Source organism: Solanum dulcamara, chromosome 5, assembly GCF_947179165.1.
Source record: "Solanum dulcamara chromosome 5, daSolDulc1.2, whole genome shotgun sequence".
NCBI lineage: Eukaryota > Viridiplantae > Streptophyta > Magnoliopsida > Solanales > Solanaceae > Solanum > Solanum dulcamara.
The window spans coordinates 25,195,701-25,221,814 of record NC_077241.1 but is presented as its reverse complement, the minus strand read 5'-3'; the positions used below and the strand labels follow the sequence as shown (position 1 = coordinate 25,221,814).

Sequence of the window (26,114 nt, the reverse complement as noted above, 5' to 3'; positions counted from 1 at the left end):
ATTTAGAATCTACAAATCCTCCCAGTAACGTTGAACACATGCATCACACGGAAACAAGAAAAATGGAAGATAAATTTCAACAAGCTCTCCCTCCCTTGCCTTTGATATTTACTTAATTGTACTCACGTGCAATCGACAAAAAGGATCTTCACAATCTCATATATTGGAGGGACAGACGGATAGCTGAGATTTAAGACTTCTAGGTGGTGCACTTCGAAGCATCAGAAGTTCCTTTGATGGAGCAGCAATGAACCACCGCTAAACAGAAACCTTTTCCTAGTTTGAGGAAGTAGGATGTTAGGAGTAAGGAACGTTGATGTCCTACAGGCCTCCTTGATACTTTTATTTTCAGATACAACTGTCATTAGGTCCAGAGTCATCTATAGCTGTTAGATGGCAGAAGGAGCAGAAAAGGTCTGCTTCCGGAGAGATCATGGTTCAACTTTTCTGCTCTAGCTCTTAAGACGTTACATTCTCTTATAAAAGCTAATTTAAGAATTTCTGTTTCCTATTTAAGACCTCCCCGTGTCATCATTGTTTATTTTTGAATTGAATAATTACTGGTTGACACTTTCTTGGTCTGGTTATGAGGGATACTGTACTTTTGTTTTTGTTAAGATTTTGACAGCAAAAGAAATATAACTGACTTGAAAGATCACTCTTTTATTGATCATAATGAATTGATTATATACATCATAGCTTAACTAAATTACAGTAGAGTATTGCTAAAAATCTGCTAAACAGATTTTACTGCTTTGCTGAAAATAAGCAACTGAACTAAAAAATAGCTAACAGACTTCTAAACAAACTAGGAAAGAGACAAACAGCTAAAAACCAGCAACTTATTCTGTTGTGCACCTCCTCAGCTTTTTCAGTCCTACGTTATCTATTCTACCTTGAATTTAGGTCTTGTAGACACTTGTGCACTGCAGCTAAACATTTGAAATTAACCTGCAGTTCTAGAGACAAACTGCAACACTCCTCCTGGCTCAAGAACTGCATACTCCAAGCTTCATTCTGAGAAATTCAAATCTATTAACATGAAATGGCTTAGTAAATTCATCAGCAATTTGATCTTCTGACTTGCAATAAACCAATTTCACCTCTTCTCCTTCTTGCATTTCCCTGACAAAGTACAATCTGATATTAAAATGTTTTGTTTCCCCATGAAAAACTGGATTATGAGAAATTGCTATGGTCGCCTGATTATCCACAAACACTTTTGTGCTTCCTTGTTGCTCTAGATCAAGATCTAACAAGATCTTCCTTAGCCAGCTTGATTAACTGTTGCTGTAGCAGCTATAAATTCAGCTTCTGCAGTTGACTGCCACGATATCTTGCTTCTTTGAGCACCATGAAAAACATCCCGAACCAAGGCTAAAACAATAACCTGAAGTGCTTTTCATATCATCAACTGACCCTGCCCAATCACTATCAGAATAACCTTGTAAATTGAAATTCTGACTTCAACAGAACTTAACACCATAGTCCAAAGTTCCCTTGACATACCTTATCACTCTTTTGGCTACTTTCATGTGAATTTCACTTGCACAATTCAGAAATCTGGACAAAAACTTACTGCTTGCAGAATGTCAGGTCTCGTGGCAGTGAGATACGTAAGACATCCAACCATACTTCTATAACTTGCCTCATCAACCTTGTCACTGCCATCATCTTTAATCCGCTTGTCTTTCTGATTCATTGGAGTGTTCATAGGCTTGCAATCTTCCATTTTGAACTTCTCCATTATCTCTCTTGCATACTTCTTATGACAAATGAACACTTCATTTTGAGTTTGATGAATCTGCATTCCAAGAAAGTAAGACATTTCTCCCAAGTCTGTCATTTCGAACACTTTCTTCATCTCCGCCTTGAATTCGTCTATCATTTCAAGGTTGTTGCCTGTTACAAGAAGATCATCAACATAAAGTGATATAATCACAACATCAGAAGCTCTTTTTTTAATAAAAAGAGTTGATTCACTTAGGCTTTTCTTAAAACCTAAGCATTGCAAGTGCTCATCAATTCGACTGTACCAAGCCCTTAGAGCTTGTTTTAAACCATAAAGGGCTTTCTTCAACAAATAAACTTTATCTTCATGTCCCTTTACAGAGAAACCTTGAGGCTGCTCCACATAAATTTGCTCCTCCAGAAAACCATTTTAAAAAGCTGACTTGACATCTAACTGAAAGATTTTCCAATCTTTTTGAGCAGCAATAGCTAGTAACAACCTTATAGTATCAAGTCTAGCAACTGGGGCAAAAGTTTCTGAATAATCAACTCCAAAAATCTGTGAGTAACCTTTCACAACAAGTCTTGCCTTGAGCTTGTTAACAGAACCATCAGCATTCAATTTCGTGCGACAAACCCACTTCACACCAATGATCTTCCTATGTTGAGGCTTTTCTACAAGCTGCCATGTCTCGCTTTTCTTAATCATTGCAAGCTCCTCCTCCATTGCGGCTTGCCACTTGGGATCTGAAATGGCTTCCTTGAATCCAGAAGGCTCTAAAATCGCCACATTGCATCTCTGGTATATATAAGAGAGCAACCTTGTTCCTCTCACAGGTTGATGATCAATGTTCTCATTAGAATCCAGCAGATTGCTTGTAATCTGCTTTTGCTTACCTTCATCCCAATCCCATTTCTCATTCTCCATAAAAAAACACATCTCTGCTTATCACAATTTTTCCTGTTTGAGCTTGCAAAATTCTGTAAGCTTTAGAGATTGTGCTTATAGCCGATAAACACTCCGGGTTCAGCCTTCTTGTCTAACTTGTCTCTCTTAACCTATGGAATATAAGAGAAACACAAACAACCAAATATCTTTTAAGTTTTTCAAGGAAGGCTTATACCCATGCCATGCCTCAAAAGGTGTCTTTCCCTCCAATGCTTTTGTAGGCAACCTATTCAGCAAAAACACAACAGTGCTAGCTGCTTCTGCCCATAAATTCTTTGGTAGGCCCTTCTCATATAACAAGCACCTCGACATCTCCCTTACAGTCCTATTCTTCCTTTCACTTACCCCATTTTGTTGCGGAGTATATGGGGCAGTGAGTTGATGCTCGATTCCTGCATTTTCACAAAACTTTTCAAATCGATCAGATGTGTACTCAGTACCGTTATCTGATCTCAGCATTTGCATCCTACAACCACTTTAATTTTCTACCAACGCTTTGAACTTCCAGAACACATCAGGTACTTCAGACTTGAACCTGAGGAAATAAATCCAACACATTCTTGTCATATCATCAATGAATGCTATAAAATATTTACTTCCTTGAAGAGAAGCAGCCTTATGTGGTCCACACAAATCGGTATGGACTAATTGAAACTTCACCGATGCTCTCCAGGTTGCCTTGGGAAAAGGCATCCTGCTTTGCTTTCCCAATTGACATGTGTTGCAACTTGAGTGTTCCTCCTCCATAGGTGGTAGTCCTTGAACCATATCGTTTGTCGACATGTACAAGAGTGCCTTGTGATGGAAATGTCCGAGTCTTTTGTGCCATACATCTGCTGTCATCTCTTGGCTTGGATAGGCAGCCTGCTTTTCCTCCATTGGATCAAAGGAAAAACTTCTTCCTCTCATTTTAACTTGACAGATTTCTTGACCTTTTAGATCAAAGATCACAAACTTCTTGTCAGCAAAAATAAGCTTGAAATTATTCTCCAAAAACTGCCCTACGCTCAACAAATTTTGATCAATTTCAGGAACATAGAGTACATCCGAAATTAACTTTGTACCTGAATAGCTTTCAATAGCTACTGTGCCTTTCCCTTTAGCAGGAAGATAATCACCATTACCAATTCTGACTTTAGAGGTTACATATTTGTCTAACACTCTGAAAATCTCCTCATCATGAATCATATGATTTGTACAACCGCTATCAATTAACCAGCTTTCACTTGAAGTACCTTTACTTACAAAACAAGTAGCCACAAACAATTGCTCTTCTTCTTGTTGGTCTGCAATTTGTGCTTCATTTAATTGTTGTGGTCCTTTCTCTTTGCAAATAATCTCAGCATAACCGAATTTATGACACTTTCTGCATCTCATATCAGGTTTTCTCCAACACTTGAAGTGTGGATGATTTTCCTTCCCACAATGCTGGCAAGCTGGATACTTTCCACCTTTGTTGTTGCTGCTGGAATTGCCATTTGTAGCAGCAACTTTTGTTGACATAGCATAATTCTTCTTTTCCTTCTGCTTCTTGCCTTTGCCTCCGTAGTTGAATTGTTGCCTTGCTTGCAAGGCTCCTTCAACAGCTTCCTCGTTCCTCATCAATCTTCTTTGTTCCTGTGCTTGCAAAGAGTTCAAAAGTTCTGCCAAAGTAATGTTTGACAGATCTTTTGTATTTTCCAGTGAAGCAATTGTTGCTTCAAACTTTTCAGGCATAGTAACAAGGATTTTCTGCACAATCCTTGTATCAGAAAGTTCGGCACCAAGTAACTTTACTTTATTAGTCAGATTGATAAGTCTATCTGAGTACTCTTTAATTGTCTCAGATTCCTTCATTTTTTGCATTTCAAATTCCCTTACCAGGTTTAAGACCTTCATGCCTCGAATTCTTTCATCTCCGTGATATTCTTTTTTCAGAAAATCTCAAATTTCCTTAGCTGATCTAAGAGTCATGATTCTGTAAAAAATAGTAGGAGATACTGCAGCATAGAGACATGCCTTCGCCTTCGACTTCCTGGTCTTCTTCTCCTTGTGAGTTTTGATCTGAGCCATTGTAGGATTGCCTGGTAAAGGAGGAACTTCATAATCCTCCTCTACTGCCTCCCAGAGATCACATGCATCCATGTAGGCTTCCATCCTGACAGCCCAAACCTGATAGTTTTCTCCATCAAAAACGGGTGGAGCAATTGATGAGAAAACACACTCACCTTCCATAACTTAGTAAACTGATTTTATGGATGGTCTGGTTAAGTGTTTGGGTTTCACTCAGTCAAAAACCCTCTAGCTCTCACAAGTCCCTTTAAGAACAAAAGATTCTGATGCCAATGTTAAGATTTTGAAAGCAAAAGAAATATAAGTGTCTTGAAAGATCACTCTTTTATGATCATAACGAATTGATTATATACATCATAGCTTAACTAAATTACAGTAGAGTATTGCTAAAAATCTGCTAAACAGATTTTACTGCTTGCTGAAAATAAGCAACTGAACTAAAAAATAGCTAACAGACTTCTAAACAAACTAGGAAAGAGAGAAACAGCTAAAAAAAACAAACTTATTCTGCTGTGCACCTCCTCAGCTTTTTCAGTCCTATGTTATCGATTCTACCTTGAATTTAGGTCTTGTAGACACCTGTGCACTGCAGCTAAACATTTGAAATTAACCTGCAGTTCTAGAGACAAACTGCAACAGTTTTGAAGTCCATTCAAACATTAGTGCTTTAGATAGTAGATATTTCATTGGTTTTGTTAAAAACTGATGAATTTGTGACATCTACCTGTTGAAACGAATTAGGATCCCCTAGTGATTAATTTGCTTCTTGGCAGTTGGCACACACTTTATCTTTTTCTGGACGAGAAGAACGCCAATTAATTGTAAATCCAGCTTTCTAGCTGACTACAAAGCATAATCATTATATACCTGAGTAAGGCTTTTCAGTTTTCATTACTTGGTCATGACTGATAAAGAAATGAATATTGGGCCTAACTCAACCCTAAAAGCTAGCTCATGATGGAAGAGTTGTCCAAGACCATATAAGGAGACCAAGAACCCTAATGCCCACCAATGTGGGACTCAATAATCTCCCGCGAGCTCAGGACTGGACATCTAGAGCACGGACAATATAAGATGGAGGCTCAACCTCGAATGAAATAATGAATAATCTTTCTACACGACTACACCTGAGTAAGGCTTTTCATTACTTGGTCAGGACTTATGTCCCAAAACCATGGCCAACAACAACACAACAACAACAAACCCAGTATAGTCCCACCATGTGGAGTCTGGAGAGGGTAGAGTGTACGCAGATCTAACCCCCACCTTGAAAGATAGGGCGGCTGTTTCCGAAAGACCCTCGGCTTAAGAGAGAAGAACAAGGGAGGAGAAACAAGGGAAACAAGAAAAACAAGACATAGGTCAGTAGAGCCAAGCATATAGAAAACAATATAAGAATATGAATAATGAGAGCGATAAAGTCAGGGTAGGAAAGATCGAGGATAAAGGAGCATTAACTACTATAAATAAAATAGGATACCCAAAGTAAACTGGGCCAACAAATATAAACAGTAATCCCATGCAAAAATCAAGTGTTAATAAACAAATGAGCGCAACTACGACTATTATGGAGAGAGGATAGGCCACCTAGCCTACTATCTTAGTCTGGGTCCTCCACAGCCTCCTATCTAAGGTCATGTCCTCGGTGAGCTGCAACTATGTCATATCATGTCTAATCACCTCTTCCCAATACTTCTTCGGCCTCCCTTTGCCCCTCCTGAAACCGTTCATAACCAACCTCTCGCACCTCCGCACTGGAGCATCTGTGTCTCTCCTCTTCACATGCCCAAACCATCTCAGTCTCGCTTCCCGCATCTTATCCTCCACTGATGTCACTCCCACCTTGTCTCGGATATCTTCATTCCTAATTCTATCCATCCTAGTGTGCCCACACATCCACCGCAGCATTCGCATTTCTGCGACTTTCATCTTCTGCACATGAAGGTTCTTGATTGGCCAACACTCCGCCCCGTACAATAGAGTCGGTCTAACCACCACTTTGTAGAACTTGCCTTTGAGTTTTGGTGGCACTTTCTTGTCACACAGCACTCCGGAGGCGAGCCTCCATTTCATCCACCCTGCACCGATACGGTGTGAAACATCATCGTCGATATCCCCATCTTCCTGTATAATAGACCCAAGGTACTTGAAGCTTCTTTTCTTTTGAATGGCCTGGGTACCAAGCCTCACTTCCCCGTCAGCCTCACGCGGCAGGCCACTGAAACTGCACTCCAAGTATTCTGTCTTGGTCCTACTCAATTTAAATCCTTTAGACTCTAACGTCTGTCTCCAACCCTCCAGCTTGTCTTTAACTCCGTTGTGAGTCTCGTCAATCAGGACTATGTCATCCGCAAACAACATACACCAAGGCACCTCACCTTGTATTTGTCTTGTCAATTGATCCATCACCAGGGCGAATAGGAACGGGGTAAGAGTCGATCCCTGGTGCAACCCCATCGTAACAGGAAAGTGCTCTGAGTCCCCTCCTACCGTCCTTACCCTGGTCTTAGCTCCATCATACATGTCTTTAATGGCTCTAATGTACGCCACAGGTATACATTTCGCCTCCAAGCATCTCCATAGGACCTCTCTTGAAACTTTGTCATAGGCCTTTTCTAGATCAATGAATATCATGTGTAAGTCCCTTTTTCGCTCCCTATACTGCTCCACCAATCTCCTTACAATATGAATGGCTTCTGTAGTCGAGCGCCCCGGCATGAATCCAAACTGGTTCTCTGAAATAGACACACTACTCCTCACCCTCATTTCCATCACCCTTTCCCACACTTTCATAGTGTGGCTTAGCAGCTTGATACCTCTATAGTTGGTGCAGCTTTGAATGTCTCCCTTGTTCTTGTACACGAGAATGATTGTACTCCACCTCCATTCTTCCGGCATCTTCGATGTCCTGAAAATGACATTAAACAGCGCAGTCAGCCACTCCAATCCTACCCTACCTGCATTCTTCCAAAATTCCCCAGGGATCTCGTCAGGTCCGGTCGCTTTTCCCCTGCTCATCCTACGAACAGCTCCCTTAACCTCCTCAACCTTTATTCTCCTACAATACCCAAAGTCGAGACGCCTATCCAAGTGCTCCAAGTCTCCCAACACAAAGTCTCTGTCCCCTCCTTCATTCAAGAGTTCGTGAAAGTATGACTGCTGAATTAGATTAAAATGGCTATTTAGCTTACTATGTTACTTTTAAGGGAAAAGGCTCAAATATGTCATTGAACTTTCATAAAAGACTCATTTATGTCATCGTTAATAGTTTGGCTCATTTATGACATTGCCGTTTGAGAAAATGCTCATCTATGCCATTATTTTTTTACCCCAGTTTTGTAAAACTACCCAAACATCTTTTAACGCTTTTCAATTGGAGTTTTGGATCAAATGTACACTTTTTGCTCCTTCTTCTTCAAGAACACCAAGAACACATGAACAACACCAAGAACTCCAAATTTTCAACTTCTGCGGACAACATTGTAGAGAAATCTGAGAGTAGGTTAGCCCAGTCCAGTGGGAGGGCTTTCTCGTTCTTAAGGACTTTCTGGCCGGTAGGCTTTATAGCGGACCTGCCTTGCTGACAGTGGAAGGCACAATACTTATCACTAGGGGGAAGGGTCACACTAATAAACTCAATGTTGGATTCTTTACCCACCCATGTGATGTCTTTATTCCCTATTCCTGCCAATGTGATGAAAAAGCTGAACAGGTTGAGGAGAGATATTTTGTGGTAAGGAAATAAGGAAGGGGGGATACAAGCTGGTGAAATGGGAGGTTGCACAATTAAGTAAACGCCAGGGAGGGTTGGTAATCAGGAATCTGGAGATCCAAAATTGTTGCTTTCTGACGAAATGGCTATGGAGATTCAGTGAAGATAAAGTATCTCTCTGGAAGGAAGCAATCATCCACAAGTTTGGCCAAATTAGTCCATGGTGTTCCAATAAGGTGAACTGTAGGTATGGTATGGGTGTCTGCAGAGAAATCACAGCTCTATGGCCAAAGCTGCAGGAGAACTCCAGAATCAAGGTAATGGCATCAAAAGCAGGTTCTGGATAGGTCAAACACCTTGGAAGAGATATACCCTGACCTCATGGTGCTGCGTAGCAACCCTGAAGTAACTATCTCTGAATGTTGGTCAAATCAAGGGTGGAATCTCAACTTCAGAAGAAATCTCAATGATTAGGAAGTGGAAAGGGTGGCCAGTTTACTAAACGAAGTGGAAAGTTTTTCTGGCACCACATTGGAACCTATACACTAAGATGGAGACATACAATGGATGGAAGATTCTTAGTGAACAATATATAAGATAGAGAATAGTGTTATGCAGGAGGAAGGCTTAAGTATATGGAGGAATGAATTGAAAAACATAGCACCTACTAAGATGAAATGTTTCACCTGTCTAGTAGTAAAGAGGGCATGTCTTTCTCATGAAGTTCTACAAAAGAAGGGGAGAATAGTGGTGACTAGATGCTTTCTGTGCAATGAAACTGGAGAGACAAATAATCACCTATTTCTACATTGCAAATTCACTGCTTAATTGGGGAACCTGTTCTTCATTCTCACAAAGACTAAATGGACAATGCCTGAGCATGCAGCTGATCTGACGAGCTGCTGGATTAGAAGAGGAGGAAGCAAGAGTCGGAAAAAATGGTGGAGGACAATAGCTTCATGCATATGGTGGACAATCTGGAAGGAGAGGAATGTAAGATGCTTTGAAGACCAGATCAAGTCCATTCCTGATGTGAAATGGAACTGTTTAATGACTTTAGTTTTTTGGTGTAAAAAGAATTGTTTGGAGGAAGTAGAGGAGTTGGTTGATTTCTTAGGTGCACTGTAAAGCTAGAGTCTAATCCAAATATAACATACTTGCAACTTTGTGTTCTGTCAAAGAGACCCTTTTCGCGCTTTTAACAAATTCAACATGGAAGTACATTAGTTTCAAATGATATTAAGCAGCAACAAGTCATTAACTGCCTTCAAGCAGCATGTTAACATTACCAATTTTGACAGGCTTTGAGCACTCTTTTACCTAATCTATAATTTGCGCAGAATGTACTGCAGCTAGGGACAGGGCCATTAAAGGTTAACACCTCTTCGCTAAAAGCTGATGGGTATCAATTGCTCATCTTTTTGGATGATGCTACAGATAGGAAATATGAATGCATAGAAAACTAAGAAATTTCAACAGTTGAAATACGGAGATCAGGTTCGGCAAGTGCAAAAATCTGAGTTAAAGATATTACCTGCCCAATGTGACAATGCTACTAAAAGTTTAATAAAACTGGGATCATCTGACGGAAATTTAATTTGCTCCCGCTGTTCATGAGAAGGCATGATTGTCAATAATATCATACAAATATAACTAATTCCTCAATTAAGGTACTGCAGCAAAGCATGAAAACTACCTTCAGAAGAAGATTCAAAATTGTATCGCAAGCCAAGAATATAGAACCATTATCCTCAGACGTAAAATTGTTTTGGTCAATCAAAGCAATGAGGCAACCAACAACCTGCAAATTAAGTACATTCCCTCGGAAGATCAAGAGACAAAGAGGGGACACATTAATGGCTCGCCAGCTATCATAAAAAATATTGGTTCATAGAGACTGAGAATATACTTGTATTGATTTCAGAAATTAGAACGGAAGTGAGACTCACTTCTCTAAATGCACCTGAGGAAGCTAAAATTTTACATCCTCCAGTCTTGAGAGTTATTTGACACAGCATTGGAAGCAAAAAACAGATGGAATAAAAAGGACTGCAATTTGGGAACCATGTCAAAATATCCATGTCAGCTGCATGTTCAAGAGATTGAGAGAAATGTATGCTAATAGAAAAAAAGTAACAGAAATACCAAACCTCAATTCATCCTCCCCTTCAATTGAAAGCATATAACCTAGGAGTTCTGTGACCTTATCTTTACATACATCTGGTGCTTCTGCAAGATAACTGAAAGAACAAAAGACATTCACTACTTATAAAAAATTTCCCTATGGAATCAAATCTATTAGAATAGGAATAGGAATCGGAATCTATAATATTTTTTGATGATTCTTTTGTTATGAAGGACGGCAGTACGGGACAGAAGGTTGGCATGGGATTTGAATGACAAGGCCCCTACTACTTTATCTGTACTAATTCCTCCACAACATGTCCAGTTACAGATCCTCCATATCCTCCGGACTCAATTCACAACAGTTTGGGAAATCTGAGTTAAAGTTACAGAAGATGGTGTCTAGTTTGTCTAGTCTATCCACATTAGATTGTGATTCTAGTCAACTTGGGAAACACACTCGCACTACCTTGCCATGTAGTGTTGCGAGTCGTGCGAAGTCTATTTTTTTCATTAGTTCATTCTGATATTTGAGGTCCTAGTAGAGTCAATTCAACTTTAGAATTTCATTATCAGAAAAGGGTCAAATATATCCATGTACAATAAAAAATAGTTCAAATATACCCCTCGTCATACTTTCGGTCTAAATATACCCTTTCTGTTACACTTTCGGTCCAACTATGTCCCTCCCATTATATATTGGCACAAATTTAACCTTAATTTTAACGGAGAACATGTTATGTCAGAATCAAAGGACCTACCCCCAATTTTAAATACCCGATTTCTTTAGAAATTCACCCCTTTAACCCGACCCATTTTTTTCATCTTCTTCTTCTTCTCTTTTATGGCGGGAAAAATGGTATATCCAGCGATCCTCCATCTTCTTTCTTAAATGCCAGCCATGATACACCAAAAAGTGTAGTTTGAATGAGATCTTGTTGCCAATGAAGTGAAAAGTCAGGATATTGTTTCGATTTCTGAAATCCCAGCTGTGAAACACTTGCTGTGATGAACCAAAACAGTGCCACTGCTAATAACTATGGGTTTAATCATCTGTTCGGCTCAGTGTCTTACATATATATTAGCATCTCATAGTTTTAGATTTTTATTTGCTACTAGTTCATAGTGCAGTAGTGGGAAAATTGCAGATGTCAACTTATCTTTTTTGCTACAATTCCCAATTATTCTCTTTTGGAGTTGATGCTGGATCAAGTTTCAGCAACTTGACAGACATGTATTGGATATTTTCAAGTTGATATTATGAGCTAGTTTACTATTTCAAAGAACAAAGAATCTCTCTACTACTTGTTGCTTAACCAACCCAGAATGAGGCACTATAATGCCTACCAAAAAATAAAAAAGGGGCAGCCCGGTGCACTAAGCTCCCGCTATGCGCAGGGTTCGGGGAAGGGCCCGACCACAAGGGTCTATTATACACAGCTTTACCTTACATTTCTGTCAAAGGCTGTTTTCAAGGCTTGAACTGTGACCTCCTGGTCACATGGCAACAACTTTACCAGTTACTCCAAGGCTCCCCTTCAAAAAATGGAGATGCGGAGTATCGATCCCCGTACCTCTCGCATACTAAGCGAGCGGTCTACCATCTGAGCTACTACCAAAAAATCACAATCAACAATGAATAACGATAAATAGGCATTCTTGAAGAAAAATTAGTTAACAATTTTCAAATGAAAGTAGTATTTGAAAAATGGCACACACAAAAGTAACTTCAGCAGTAACAAGCTTGCTTGCTAATTTTTCTGATGGTTATCGTCGGACAACCATTTTTTTGGCTACAAAAGAGAAGAAGATGAAAGAAAAAGAAAATGGGTCGGGTCAGATTAAATGGATGTGTTTCTAAATGTTAGAATAGGAGTAGGAACAAGTATAATATATGGAATCCTACATGGAATGGATTGTAATGTAGTATCCTAATTGGAAAAGGAGTCTAATGTAGTGTCTATAAATAGAACCTCAATGTAATAATGTATATAGACAATTCAATAATATTCTTCTCCAATATTTTTCATTTGGTATCAGAGCTTCTACTAAATGCAAAAGTTTTAGCAAAAGTTGGGGCAATACTATATGCTTGAAAAATAATCATGCTGAGGAGGACTGATTTGAGAAGCATCCATGTCAAAGAAAGTAGTCATTGTGCTGCTTTTTGGTGGCTTCCTAGACCTGATTTGTGTAGTCCTATACATCTTTCAGGTGACTACTTTCTCAAATCTGATTTTGCGTAGCACCGTGGATCTTTCCAATGACTACTTCCTCATATTTGATTTGTGTAGCACTATGCATCTTTTTGGTGACTACTATATCATATTTGAGTTGCGTAGCACCATGTGTCTTTTCGGTGACTCCTCATATTTAAATTGTGTAGTTCCATGCGTCTTTTCGGTGACTCCTCAGATGTGACTTACATAGTTTCACTTTTCACTAGTGTTGTGTGAAAACCAAACCACCAAAAGGTATAGTGTCTCCCTACGACCAAACCACAACCAACGCCGTTGTGAATTGACAGCCCACGTGCCTCTATGCGCCGCCCAAGAGATCATCACCTTCGACAAGATCTGACCATGCGCCGGTGCGTGAGCCTGTTCCAGCTAGTTTTTCAACGGCTTACTCATCTCTTAATTTCAAGATGACTCATATATTTTATACCAATTTTCGACTATTTTTCAGTTTGTTTCTTTTCAACTAAGGTCGCTGCCCCGACGTCCAAAGCAGTTTTTACCAAATTTTCTTGCAGACATCTTCACCAAGTCCCTCACTAGTCCTCGTATTAATTGCATTTGTAACAAGCTCGGTACATTTGACCCGTATGCACCAGCTTGAGGGGGAGTGTTCGAATAGGAGTAGGAACAAAAATAGTATATAGATTCCTACTTGGAAAAGCATTATAACGTAGTGTCCTAGTTGCAAAAGGAGTCTAATGTAGTGTCTATAAATAGTCTCAAATGTAATAATGTAAATGGACAATTTAATAATATTCTTTTTCAATATTTCTCACACTAAAGAATCAGATATTCAAAATTGGGGGTGGGTAATTGATTCCGAGCTTGACACATATCCCTCCGTCAAAATTAAAGGTAAATTTGTACTAACATATAGCGGGAGGGGTATATTTGGACCAAAAGTATAATGAAAGGGGTACATTTAGATCGAAAGTATAACGAAAAAACTATTTATGATAGTACAGGGGTATATTTGACCCTTTACCGTTTCATTATTTTGTTAGTTTCATTGAGGATGATTTTAGCGTGTTTTGCCTATTTTACCCCTTCCTGCAGCTTATTATGATATTTGTTGTCTACAATGGTGGGTGGCTTGGTTTTCAAGGTGTTTGGACGGGATTTGGATGGATTTTTTATCTTGGAAAGTTGAATGGTTGACCAAAGTCAACATTTGAAGAAGATGAACTCGGAACGAAATTCCTGCATTTGCGTTAGTTCTGAAGGATGAATTTTGAGCTAGTAGGATCTTTGATTCAAAACCCAACGCATCCAGGTGAGTTCGGATCATTGGATGGAAGCTTGAAAATTTAGAAGTTGAGACTTGACCTCGATCAACATTCGGTCAACATGACCTTGAATCGGTGTCTTGATGGTTCAATTAGGTTCGAAATGTTGTATCCAATCTAGTAGCATATTTGATTTGTCTTCAGGAGGTTCCGAACGAATCTAGAGGGTTCGTTCGGGAATTTAAAAATTGATGCAATTGTTGGTTTTTAGTTTTGTTGGTACAGGTATTTTCTTGTTCAATTTTGCAAAGAAGGAGCTATATAGGGCCGGGGGGGGATCGCAAAGGGTAAGTTGGGTCCGAGTTGTTTTTCACATTCGCAAAGTTGGCCTTGTGACTGCAATGGGTCGAGCAGGGTCAGCCTCATGTTCGCGAGGAACCCATCGCGATCTCAAAAGGGAAAATTACTTAAACAGAATTAAATGTCCATTTTCGGACATTGTCTTCATAACTCAATTTTGGGAGCTTGGAATCACATTTTTGGGGCGATTCAAAAGGGGATTTTCAAGGTTTCTTCGTTACGTATGTTCTAAACCTTTATTTACGCATTCCACAATACTTTTATAGATGATTTCACCTTTAGATCACTATTTTAAATTGGGGAAATTGGGGTTTTTGGGGATAAAGTTATGAAATTGTATTTTGATGATTTGAAGGTCGATTTGAACTCCGCTTTTGATGAAATTTCAAATCTAAGTTCCTTACTTAATGGGTAACATGATTTTCAAAGAAAATTTCAATATCACACTTGTACGCTCGAGTTTGACTTTTTGGACCCAAAATAGAAGTATAGCAATATTGGTGTCTATGGATTCGTTGTCTATGTAGATTATGTATTTGAATAGATTGGACTCTTTCGAAGGCTTTGAGGAAGGGTAATGCCATAATTTGAGTTGTCGGGCTACGATTAAGGAAAGTTGAGACTTTTTTCAACTTTTTTTTGAAGTGTTAGGGGTCGTTTGGTAGTGTATTAGAAGAAATAATGCATGCATTAGCTTTGTGTATTAGTAGTACCTTGTTTGGTACATTTGTTTAGCTTGCATTAGTTATACACTCTCTTGAGTATTACTAATAGATGGGCATCCATGGTATTAGTAATGCAAGGGGTTTTAATACATGCATTAGTATGATTAAAGACTCAATTGCCCCTCAAAATCTCTTTTACATCTTTTTCACTATATTTGTAGGGGATATCTTAGTAAATAAAAAAAATTAAAAAATTATGCAATGCATGCAATTTTTAATACACCAAACCAAACAATGTATTAGAAATAATCTCTACATAATTAATGCAAGCATTAATACACTTTATTTAGCATTATTCTTATTAACCCTACCAAACAACTCCTTAGAGTATTGATTGACAATATTAATGAAAAATGGGTAATAGGGGTATCGTATAAGTGAGATGACGAGCACTTATGTGGGTACTAGTGCCATGTAATAGGTAGAAATTGGATATTGATTGTCTACCTAATTTATGATTTTTATGTATGCCGGGAGCATGGTAAATGATTTGGCTATTTGTTGCCCGATGATATGATTTGATTGGTAGGCATGATACAGGATTTCTACATACCTTGTGATCACTTTGTGACTAAAAGGCACTCTTATATTCATTCATAACATCTTATCTTCTGTTTTATGAGCATTTTATTATATTTCATATGAGTTCACATGCATACTATTTGTTGAATCATATGGTTCTTCTTCGATGGTCTACGGGTAGGATCCGGAGGTAATGTGATATAGTTATGAGATATAGTGCCTTCCTTAGAATACTCTCTGATGGCCTATGGGCAGGATCCGAATTGAGCAGTGATACGATATCCTCCAATAGCCTACAAACAGGATACAGAGAAGGTATGGACCTCACGAGTCCATGACGTGGGTGTGGATGGGGGTGCGGGATCTGTTGTCAACCAATTTTGGGTATTTTGACCAAATTCGAGGGAGAAATTATGAACAGATTCAATAATTTCTGAAATCAAAACAAAAATTAAGGTGAAATTGAAGAAAAAATGAAATAACCTATATATATAAATTTCTATTGTCACTCCCTTTCCTTTTATCTCCTTTCAAGAATCTCCTCTTGATCAATATTTCTCCTCAAGTTTTTCACATAATATTTTTTTTGATAAAGTTAACTAGCTTTCCACATAATATCTTAGGTTTTATAAATCTATTTTTAGATATTTGAATTATTTTTAGTTGAATCACCGCACCCATATCCATACATGGATCCGTATCCCCGAATCTTAAAATTTAGATCATAGTGGATCCGACCTCTAGATTTGAACCCGTATCGGACACCCGCACCCGCGTCCAAGCAAATTAGGTAGCGGATATATACATGTTTTTGACCAATTGAGAGACATGCATTCATTGCATCATTGCTATTTGATTTGTAATGTTATGGTGTGGAAAGTGATTGAATTGACTGTGGTTTGAGATATCTGGACTTGACTTGTTTATGTTGTCGTTGGCATTAGTTGCTAGTCTGTGTCTGTTGTAGTTGAACTGAGAAGTAATTGTGATAAGTATTAGAGCAAAGCAGTTAGGACCGACCCTCGCCATCACTTTGAATTTGGGTCAGTCGACGATGTTGTGAGTTCATGTGGATTCGTACCCACGCTCGTCTTCAATCTGAACCTTGTTGTGTAGGTTCTAAGCCAAGTACTTCAGGCCAGTGATTTGGTAGCTGTCCGGAGCATATTATTGAGATCCCAAGGTAGATTCTTGGTTGATCCGCAATCTTCCTATGTCTCCTCTATCTTTTCATTTTATGTCATTTTTCCTCTTTTCGGATGCTTTAGAGCTTTATAGAGTTGTTTACGGATTCTTAAAGGCTTGTACTAGTGACGCCAGGTTTTGGGAAGAGTTTCTATGGATTTTTCGCCCTTGTTATGAGTTTTTATAAAAAAAAGATCATGTTATGACTTATATTGGTTTTAAATATTACGTTCGCATGTTTGATTCTTTGTTTTGTGAATGTGACTAGGTTGGCTTGCCTATGGATGGGGTTGAGATAGGTGTCATCACTTCCCCGATTTTTGGATCGTGACAAATTCAATCTCAATTGCATTAATATGGCACCAGGCCTTTATTGGAACCAATTAAACTTCATCTTCCTCACAAATTTCAAGATGGCAGTAAATATCTACAACTCTCCAGGTAGCAGATGAAACTAGGACTTGTAGAGTTCAAGTCATCCACAATGTACAAATATGCAATTGCATCCATTTACAACAAGAAGTTGAATTAGAAGTAAAAGAATTTCCTACTTGAATGAACAACAAAAAGGGAAAAAAGCTTGTCAACAAATATAGTTATGACCTTGTTAGAATAGGAATAGGTATATACATTCCTACTTAGAATAGGAATAGGAATAGGAATAGTAATCAGAATAGAAATAGTAAATAGTATCCTACTTGGTAAAGGATTGTATTTTGTAGTGTCTATAAATAGGGTCTCTGTGTAGTAATGTAAAACACAATTCAATAATATTTTTCTCCTATATTTCTCACATGGTATCAGAGCTTCTACAATCTTGGTAGAAAATCGAAAAAAGCTTCCACTGCCGGCGGGTGGCTATGACCCATATATACCGCCCGTCTGGCCATTGGTTATGTTAACAAAAGTAGGGCCAACGATATATGCATGAATCCCAAATTTAGGGAAAGAAAACTTAGTCAAAAAGGTCACTATGCCCGGCGACTTTCTAGGGTTGTTTTGTGTCAACCTCGTATCTGTCAGTGTTTGTGTATCATCTTGCATCATACAAGTGACTACTTTCTCATATCTCATTTATGTAGCATCATGCATCATTCCGCTGACTACTTTCTCATATCTTATTTGTGTTGCACCATGCCATCTTTTTTGTAACTACTTTCTCATACACGATTTGTGTAGTATCAAGTCATCTTTCCGGTAACAACTTTTTCATCCAATCTACGTAGCACTGTGCGATCTTTCCGGTGACTACTTTCTTATTTGTGTAGGGTCGTGCCATCATTCCAACCCTACCCATATAATTTCTCTTTTTCAGTAGGGTCCTGCCATCAATTCGACCCTACCTATATAATTTCTATTTTTCAGTAGGGTCGTGCCATCACTCCGACCTTACCCATAACAACTCTCTTTCTCAGTAGGGTCGTGCCATCATTCTGACCCTACCCATATAATTTTATTGCTCAGATGTGACCACTTTCAGCCATCAAATCTAATAATTCGGCGCATGAGCATTAACCGACCAGTTTTTTGGTGACTTTCTTATTTAAGATCTACTCACCTTTTGATTCGAGACGATCCATATATTTTATACCAAATTTCGAGAACTTTCCAACAACCATTGCATTGTTTGGACAGATCTAAGTTTTTTTGTAGTGTTCTCTTTCTGTTTCAGATTACTTTTGCCCAAAAAAAAGGATATGCTCAGATATTTGGGCTGGATTAGAGTGATGTTTTCTCTTCCATGGCTAGAATAACATGTCGCTTTTTCTATCTATGGTTGTCATTCTCCATTGTCCTTTTAATCAGTTGGACATTAAGATTGTTTTTCTCCACGATGATCTCGAGGAAGAAGCCTATATGGAAAAACCACTTGATTTTGTTGCTCAGGGGGAGCCTGGTAGCCTTGTATGTTGATTGTATAAGTCACTCTATGATCTAAAACAGTTTTCTCAAGCTTGATTTGGAAAGTTCAACACTGCAATTCAAGAATTTATCACTCTGCGCTTTATCGACATTATGCATCAAATACAGTATTTGATGAGAAGACCAAGCACATTGAGATTGACTAGCATTATGCATCAAATCCAGTATTTCATGAGAAGACTAAGACGTTGAGATTGACTGTCAATTTTGTGAAATCGAGTGATCAACTTGCAATATATCTCACCAAGCCCATCATCGGTCCTCGTGTTAATTATATTTGTAAAAATCTAGGTACATATGACTTGTATGCACTAGCTTGAGGGAGAGTGTTAGAATAGGAATAGGTATATACATTCCTACTTAGAATGGGAATGGGAATAGGAATAGGATTAGGAATAGTAATAAGAATAGAAATAGTAAATAGTATCCTACTTAGTAAAGGATTGTATTTGGTAGTGTATAAATAGGGTCTCTGCGTAATAATATAAATACACAATTCAATAATATTTTTCTCCTATATTTCTCACAGACCCAATACATCCTAAGAAAAGAGAAACAAGTAAATGCAAGTACATAGTAGAAAAGCATTGAAGGGAACAAGAACAAGAAAGTCGTCAAACACAAGCAGAAGCAACAATTGATCCCAATTTAAAGAACGTAAAACTAGAAAGCTATATAGCATGGATTTTGCTAAATCAGTTCATTGGAAGGCTTAATTTTTCTCAAAGAATATCACCTATAAGGACAGGTATGGTTGATATAAATTACAGTGCTAAAACCAACAGTTTTCTCAGGGATTATTTTTTATGCAGCCGGAGTTTTTCTATATTTCTTTTCAACATCCACACAGAAGGAAAGGTTTGGGATTCATACCTTCCGATTACTCGCACGGCCGCTAGAAGATCATTCCCTTTCATCTGTCCATGCTCCTGCGAAGAATCATTATTGCATGAGCAGACTTGGTATAATTATTCTCCTATGTACTGATGGACAAAGTACCTTAGCATCTCGTAGATAGTCCAAAACAACACCAATAGTCTCATTGAGCCCAGAAATGATTTTTGAGAAAGTGCTCTCACTGATAACAGCTTTGGCAGTTGACTCTGCAAATGATATAATCAGCTCATAAGTCACCTCCCAGCATCTCTCTACTGATCAAGATATAACAGCAAAGCATAACATGCAAAAATAGCTTTCCATGTTAATCTTTTCAGTAATATTTTTCTGAAAAGTATCAGAAAATATAAGAAATATTTTTGTACCACAAATATTGTCACATACCTTCTCCACCAAAACTAGAAATAAGTTTAATTATTTTTTCAACCAATGAGAAGGCTACACCAAGATTCCTCTGCTTCAAAAGAATGCTCTCTCTATTTGAGGACCCATTGGCGGCTTCATACTTTAAGTATGCCATGTCATTTAGAAGAACAGCAATTTCAACCCTTGATGACTCCAAAACAAGCAGAATGCACCTGAAGAGATGCAGACACTTATGCTTTCCACGTCCCAACTCAAAGAAAAGCCAGGGAGGAGGCATGTTAAAGCAAGAGGAAGACAAATTGAACACCATGAATTTCTGCTTTACCTGTCAGCAGGCAGGAAAACCTGAGAACCAGTTAAGTACATCTCCCCAGTAAGCCATCGTTCACCAACAATTGATATGGCACACTCAGCCAGAACAAGAGCCTGAAGTTTATGTGAAGGTGCTGCATAGAAATGAGGAGAAAGGAGAATTACAAAAAAAATTAAAAAGAGCACAAAACACAGAAGGACCTCAAAGCAACTTAATATTGACCAAAACCATGCACAATTTCACTAAACTGGGAAAATGCCCGACTTAGGAAGCATGGGATAGTCAATATTAATGCAATTAAGCTCATGCCATTGAGGAGCCGAATGGAGAGTTTGACGCAACAGTTAATGAACAAGAATATAACTGATATGCTCCCCAGCTACAACAATTCAATAACTATTTTTTCTCTAAAAATATAGAGCAACGTCAAATGGAAGGGACAACGAAACAGGTGAAAATGAAACTTAACCTTCTGACAGTAAGGCCTATTCATAAAGCACATTCGACCCTAAACATTGAGGGATGGTTTATTAGTCCACTTAATCCCAAAATACAATTCTGCATAACTAATACAACAGTTGGTTCATAACATAAACTCTGCGTTACTGACACAACTGCTAAATAAATAATACAACGTTACTTCCGATAATATCTACATTGCTTATTAGTCCACTTAATCCCAAAATACAATTCTGCATAACTAATTGGTCTTGGTTTGACATGGTTTACGCGTTACTGGTTCCCGGAAGAGTTAATATCTCCATTAGCTAAACCCTTTCTTACCCTGCCTTTGGATTCGTATTTTGTTCGTACACAATCAACGGAGGCCTTCCCGACATATGTTGCAACGTCTCCAATAGCATGCTCTTACTTCGTCTTTCCCTTAATAAGTCATCAAATTTAGTGCTTTTTGATCCCCAGTTGCTATGGGGAACAAAGGACGAAATACAATCGATTCCTCCATTTACAACAGTTGGTTCATAACATAAACTCTGCGTTACTGACACAACTGCTAAATAAATAATACAACGTTACTTCCGATAATATCTACATTGCTTATATATAATTTCAACAACTTCTGTAATAGTTGAGTCAATTGGAAACTTTTTAAAACCAAAATAAATAAAATCTTATTTAACATCATCTCAAGAAAAATTACACGAATTGGTTATCATGTCGATAAGAAAAAGAAATTGATTATAAATATATGATCAACTACTTCATTTTGCATTTTAAGAATCTATATGAATAAACTTCAAATAAAATATCTAAGAAAATTATTAAATAAATTTAAAGCCTATCCAAAATTTTGGTTTTAGTGCCTGTTTAGCTCATCTTATTTAAAGCAACCTATAAGCTTCCCAAAAAAAATAAGTTGGGGTAGCCCAACTTATTTTTTTTGCTCCAACTTATTTTTTTTGGCTTATAAGATGCTTTCAGCCTATAGGTTGCTTTAGATAAGTTAAGCCAAACAGACCCAATTATTTTTTTGAACTTATTTTAAGCACAAAATGGCTTTAAGTTGGCCAGTCAAACACTCAAAAAAGCTAAAAAACTGAAAACAGCTCATCAGCAACTTATAAGCCAATCCAAACGGTCTCTTAGACCATCTATTCTATTGAGTCATACTTGCTTCTACTGAGCAGACTAAAATCAAATCCTTTCTTTTGGTGGATTTAATTTAGTCATAATCAATAAAGAGAGGATCTATACACTTTAATCAAAGAATGGCTAGTTTCGATCCAAAAACAAAGCAAGAAAGCCATTTAAAAGTAGTTCAGGTGACTTTAGAAATGCCCTCAATCATGAAGCAAAAAGAAGTTGCATTCCGCTAATCTAACTTTGTTCGAGTGGCTTGGTCCCTTAATGAAGTAATAGCACTTGAGATAGATAAAGTGTGCTATCCAGTAAGTGACTTTTAAATGTGTCTATGATAGCATCTGAATAAAGCTAAATATTTGTCGACAACAGCAACAACAACAACATACCCAGTGAAATCCCACTAAGTGAGGTTTGGGGAGGGTAGAGTGTACGCAAACGTTACCACTACCTCGTGGAGGTAGAGAGGCTGTTTCCAAAAGACCCTTGGCTCAAGAAGTCTACATAGAGCAACTATCTAGTTTTGTTGGTTAGGAGTCTGGTAGCCTTGTATGTTGATTGTATAAGTCACTCTATGATCTAAAACAGTCTTCTCGAGCTTGGTTTGGAAAGTTCAACACTGCAATTTAAGAATTTATCACTATGCGCTTTATCGACAGTATGCATCAAATCCAGTATTTCATGAGAAGACCAAGCACATTGAGATTGACTGGCATTATGCATCAAATGCACTATTTCATGGAAAGGCTAAGCACATTAAGATTGACTGTCAATTTTGTAAAGTGGAGTGATCAACTTGCAATATATCTCACCAAGCCCATCATCGGTCCTCGTATTAATTACATTTGTAACAAGCTAGGTACATATGACTTGTATGCACTAGCTTGAGAGGGAGTGTTAGAATAGAAATAGGTATACACAATCCTACTTAGAATAGGAATAGGAATATGAATAGTAATAGGAATAGAAATAGTAAATAGTATCCTACTTGGTAAAGGATTGTATTGTAGTATCTATAAATAGGGTCTCTGTGTAATAATGTAGAGACACAATTCATTAATATTCTTCTCCAATATTTCTCACAAGTACAACAACATTTCTACGACACTCATCTTATAGATATGTTTGGCCTCTACATTCACTCACATATTCTCTTAAAGTAACAAAAATCATTTTCGCGTGGAAAAATGAAAAAATGGTGCTTTATTTAAAGTTGACGAATTTATGCAAAAAAGGATTAAGAAATATATTTATACATAAATGCTAACATACCAACTCGATTTTGCAAGATAGCCACAATACCAATCCGCAAGTTTGTTGACCAAACGTCATTTTCCATTAAGCGAAGCACATCATATAAAGGTGCCTGTACATTGTGTGTAAAAGGTCAGTCAGATTTCAAACAATAAAAACATGAAAAAGGAGCATATATGGGGTTCAAGAAAAACGCGGAACTTATGACTGAATGCAAGATAAAATGTATCAAGCCTTCTTCAAATGGTCAACTGTATATTGTAAAAGATCACTAAGAGCATATCCCGATAAGTGGGACTGTGCAACATCAATCAGTTTATCTATCAATTTTCACTCTATATACAACCATAGATTTTGATTGGTTTTCTTGACTGTATTCTTTTACAATTCTATTCCCAAGGATACACAAACATTTCTAAGACATTCATTTCAAAAGCTTTTTTAATATGTATGACAAAATCCAAATATTATGAATATCTCTAGACATAATAAAGAACAAAGCTAGACAAGTTGCCCGATGGAGAAGGGACCGCTAGCAAATATGGTACTGATCACGACAAATGAATCAGCCTATTGGCTATCCAAAACAAGGATAATTATAAAACAGAAGATTTTGAAAAAATTATTATAGTTGCTAGTGTGTCAGTAAGGATTCCAGACCAGACTAGACCAGAAGTACAGATACGTGTACTTAATATAAAGTAATTAACATACAGAATATCTGTTGGACAGGAGAGTTGATAGGAAGTGAAGCGCTTCAAATTTCAGTGCATTCTGCAGTACAGCAAACTGCTTTGCCACTGCGCACACCTACCACAAACAAATAGAACATACAAATTTAGTGCATAAAAATTTGTGTAGACAGAGATACATGAAAACGCACAGTACGCTGTAAATTAAGCATCCACCAACTGCACCAAAAGACTTCATCAGAGGAACTCAGTTCTGGTAGACTCACCACCATTGACAGGTCAGTTGGATGCTCAGAATAAAGATTTTCTGAGGGTAACTTAATGAAAATGATTTGCACAAGTCTCAGAGCAAGTTCAATCACATGAGAACCTGAAAATAATTTAAAATAAAGAAGAGTCAAATTCCGAAACAAAATCAGGTTGAATCTATGTAGAGACAATGGGAAGCTTGTAGCAATAAGGTGCCACTGTGATCCATAGAAAAGTAACATGTTTCCGATGATCAAACTAAATACCACTGGGTAGAATCATCATTTGCGAAGCTAGCACATTCAAGCCACCAGATTTGTACAAGGTTTTAGCCCCTTCTTCACTGGTCGTTGAGACCAAAAACAAATATTCATAGCAGTCATCAATGATAGGTGATCCTACTCTGGGAGAGTAAACAAAATGCTACATGTTAAACATTTCGAAGGAGAATGGAGAAGTCAAATGTACTTGTAATTAAGCAAATGCACCACACAGAAACATCTCACTGGATCACAGAGCTCTCCGGCACAGTAAAAAAACTACTTCAGATTTGACAGAAACCAACTGTGCATTTACTAAAAGAATCTCTCACCAATTAATAACAGCAACATAAACTACAGAACTGAAATTGCCAACGAAATGATTCACCAGAAAACATACTCGTTGGACATTGTCTCTACAATGAGAGGAATCTTATTAATCATATCTTCAGAAGCTGCAATCTGGGGAACTCTACAAAATGCTGCAAGAACTGTGATTGACAATTGCAAGTAGGCATCACGATCATCTCCCCCGACATCACTTCCTTTCCCGGTTCCTATAAAGATCCAATTTCAGATTAAAATTCCAACCAATCAATAAATTACAACTCAATCCCAAACTAAATGAAGGCCGTAACTTGAACCTTCTAATTGGGGCGGCCATTTCATCACACACTGGCAAATCAGGACAACGAACCCTAAATACAAATTTGAGGATCGAGTGGAAGCAAGCTTGCATTCTATTCTAAAAGCAGAAGCTTGCCAGCTTTGCCCCAAAAGGAAATAAGAAAGACACTTGACTACAATTTTTTACTTGCATATAGTTTACAGGGAGTAGTGAAAACCCAATGGAAAGTGAGACCACTGAAAATGAAATTGTGATCTCTTGGCCACTGGATTATCAATTAACTACCAATTGATATGCAAATAATTCGCTGAACAAAAAGACCCTTTACCAGTTCGAAGAAGCCGGTGGAGGAATTGAGGTCCTACGGCATCGTAAACCTTGCGAATGGCGGTGTGGTCATCTTTATTGCAAAACTTGGTAACTAGAAGTAGACCCGCTAACCTCTGTTCATCCCTCTCTCCTCTCAGTAGCTTCAAACAATCATCTAATGAAGGGTGTAGTTGAGGTTGCGGTTGGGATGATGATGATGCCCCACTACAACTACTTGAAGCTTGTTTTTCCTGTAAGGGATTAAACAAAATGTGTCAACCAAATAGAGATGGCTTCGCAAAATTAAGGATAAAAATAAAAGATATCATGGAGGATTTTAGCAACCATTGAAGTGGCTGGAGAAGAAGTTGCAGGGTTTGGAAGGAAGATAATTATCGAAATTTCGGGGAAGTTGAATTCTTGAGCTCATATAGGGAATGTTTTACTTCGAACCGCCCACTTTAAGTTGTTGTTTTATGGTTTTAAGTCATAAAGTTATTATAGTAGTCAAAAATAAAAAGTTAGTATTTCTAACTTTTTTTTTTAATTCATTTTGTTTGATCATGAAAATTATTTTTATATCTCTTATATTTTAACTAATTTCTCAAACTATCATTTTTATTCTTTTAATCCTAAAATTCAAACACTTATTTTCAATATAAGCACTTTTATCCAAACACTCAACTGTTTATTTATAAAAATAACTTTCAGCACTTCAAAGTTCTAAAAGCACTTCATATATAAAAGTTACTTTTTTTAAGTCTATTCAAACGGGCTCGAAGATGCTTCTTGAATTTT

At 37.8% G+C, this 26,114-nt stretch overlaps 1 protein-coding gene across 2 annotated transcripts in view; it reads right to left on the bottom strand.

The window, feature by feature from the left end:
* LOC129889101 (uncharacterized) overlaps window positions 1–25,763 on the bottom strand; it is a 30,427-nt gene extending 4,664 nt beyond the window's left edge. The window contains exons 1-15 of one of the 2 annotated variants that reach the window (XM_055964244.1): window positions 25,662–25,763; window positions 25,336–25,567; window positions 24,780–24,936; window positions 24,386–24,522; window positions 24,137–24,240; window positions 23,893–23,988; window positions 23,197–23,290; window positions 20,338–20,458; window positions 20,031–20,224; window positions 19,749–19,900; window positions 19,623–19,678; window positions 10,595–10,684; window positions 10,394–10,493; window positions 10,141–10,245; window positions 9,979–10,051 (exon numbers count right to left, since the gene is read on the bottom strand). In XM_055964244.1, coding sequence (XP_055820219.1) covers window positions 9,979–10,051; window positions 10,141–10,245; window positions 10,394–10,493; window positions 10,595–10,684; window positions 19,623–19,678; window positions 19,749–19,900; window positions 20,031–20,224; window positions 20,338–20,458; window positions 23,197–23,290; window positions 23,893–23,988; window positions 24,137–24,240; window positions 24,386–24,522; window positions 24,780–24,936; window positions 25,336–25,567; window positions 25,662–25,664 — 1,714 coding nt within the window. In that variant the 5' untranslated portion in view covers window positions 25,665–25,763. The remainder of the gene's footprint in view (window positions 1–9,978; window positions 10,052–10,140; window positions 10,246–10,393; window positions 10,494–10,594; window positions 10,685–19,622; window positions 19,679–19,748; window positions 19,901–20,030; window positions 20,225–20,337; window positions 20,459–23,196; window positions 23,291–23,892; window positions 23,989–24,136; window positions 24,241–24,385; window positions 24,523–24,779; window positions 24,937–25,335; window positions 25,568–25,661) is intronic. The other variant, XM_055964245.1, reaches the window with a different exon arrangement.
* Between the last annotated feature and the right edge of the window lie 351 nt (window positions 25,764–26,114).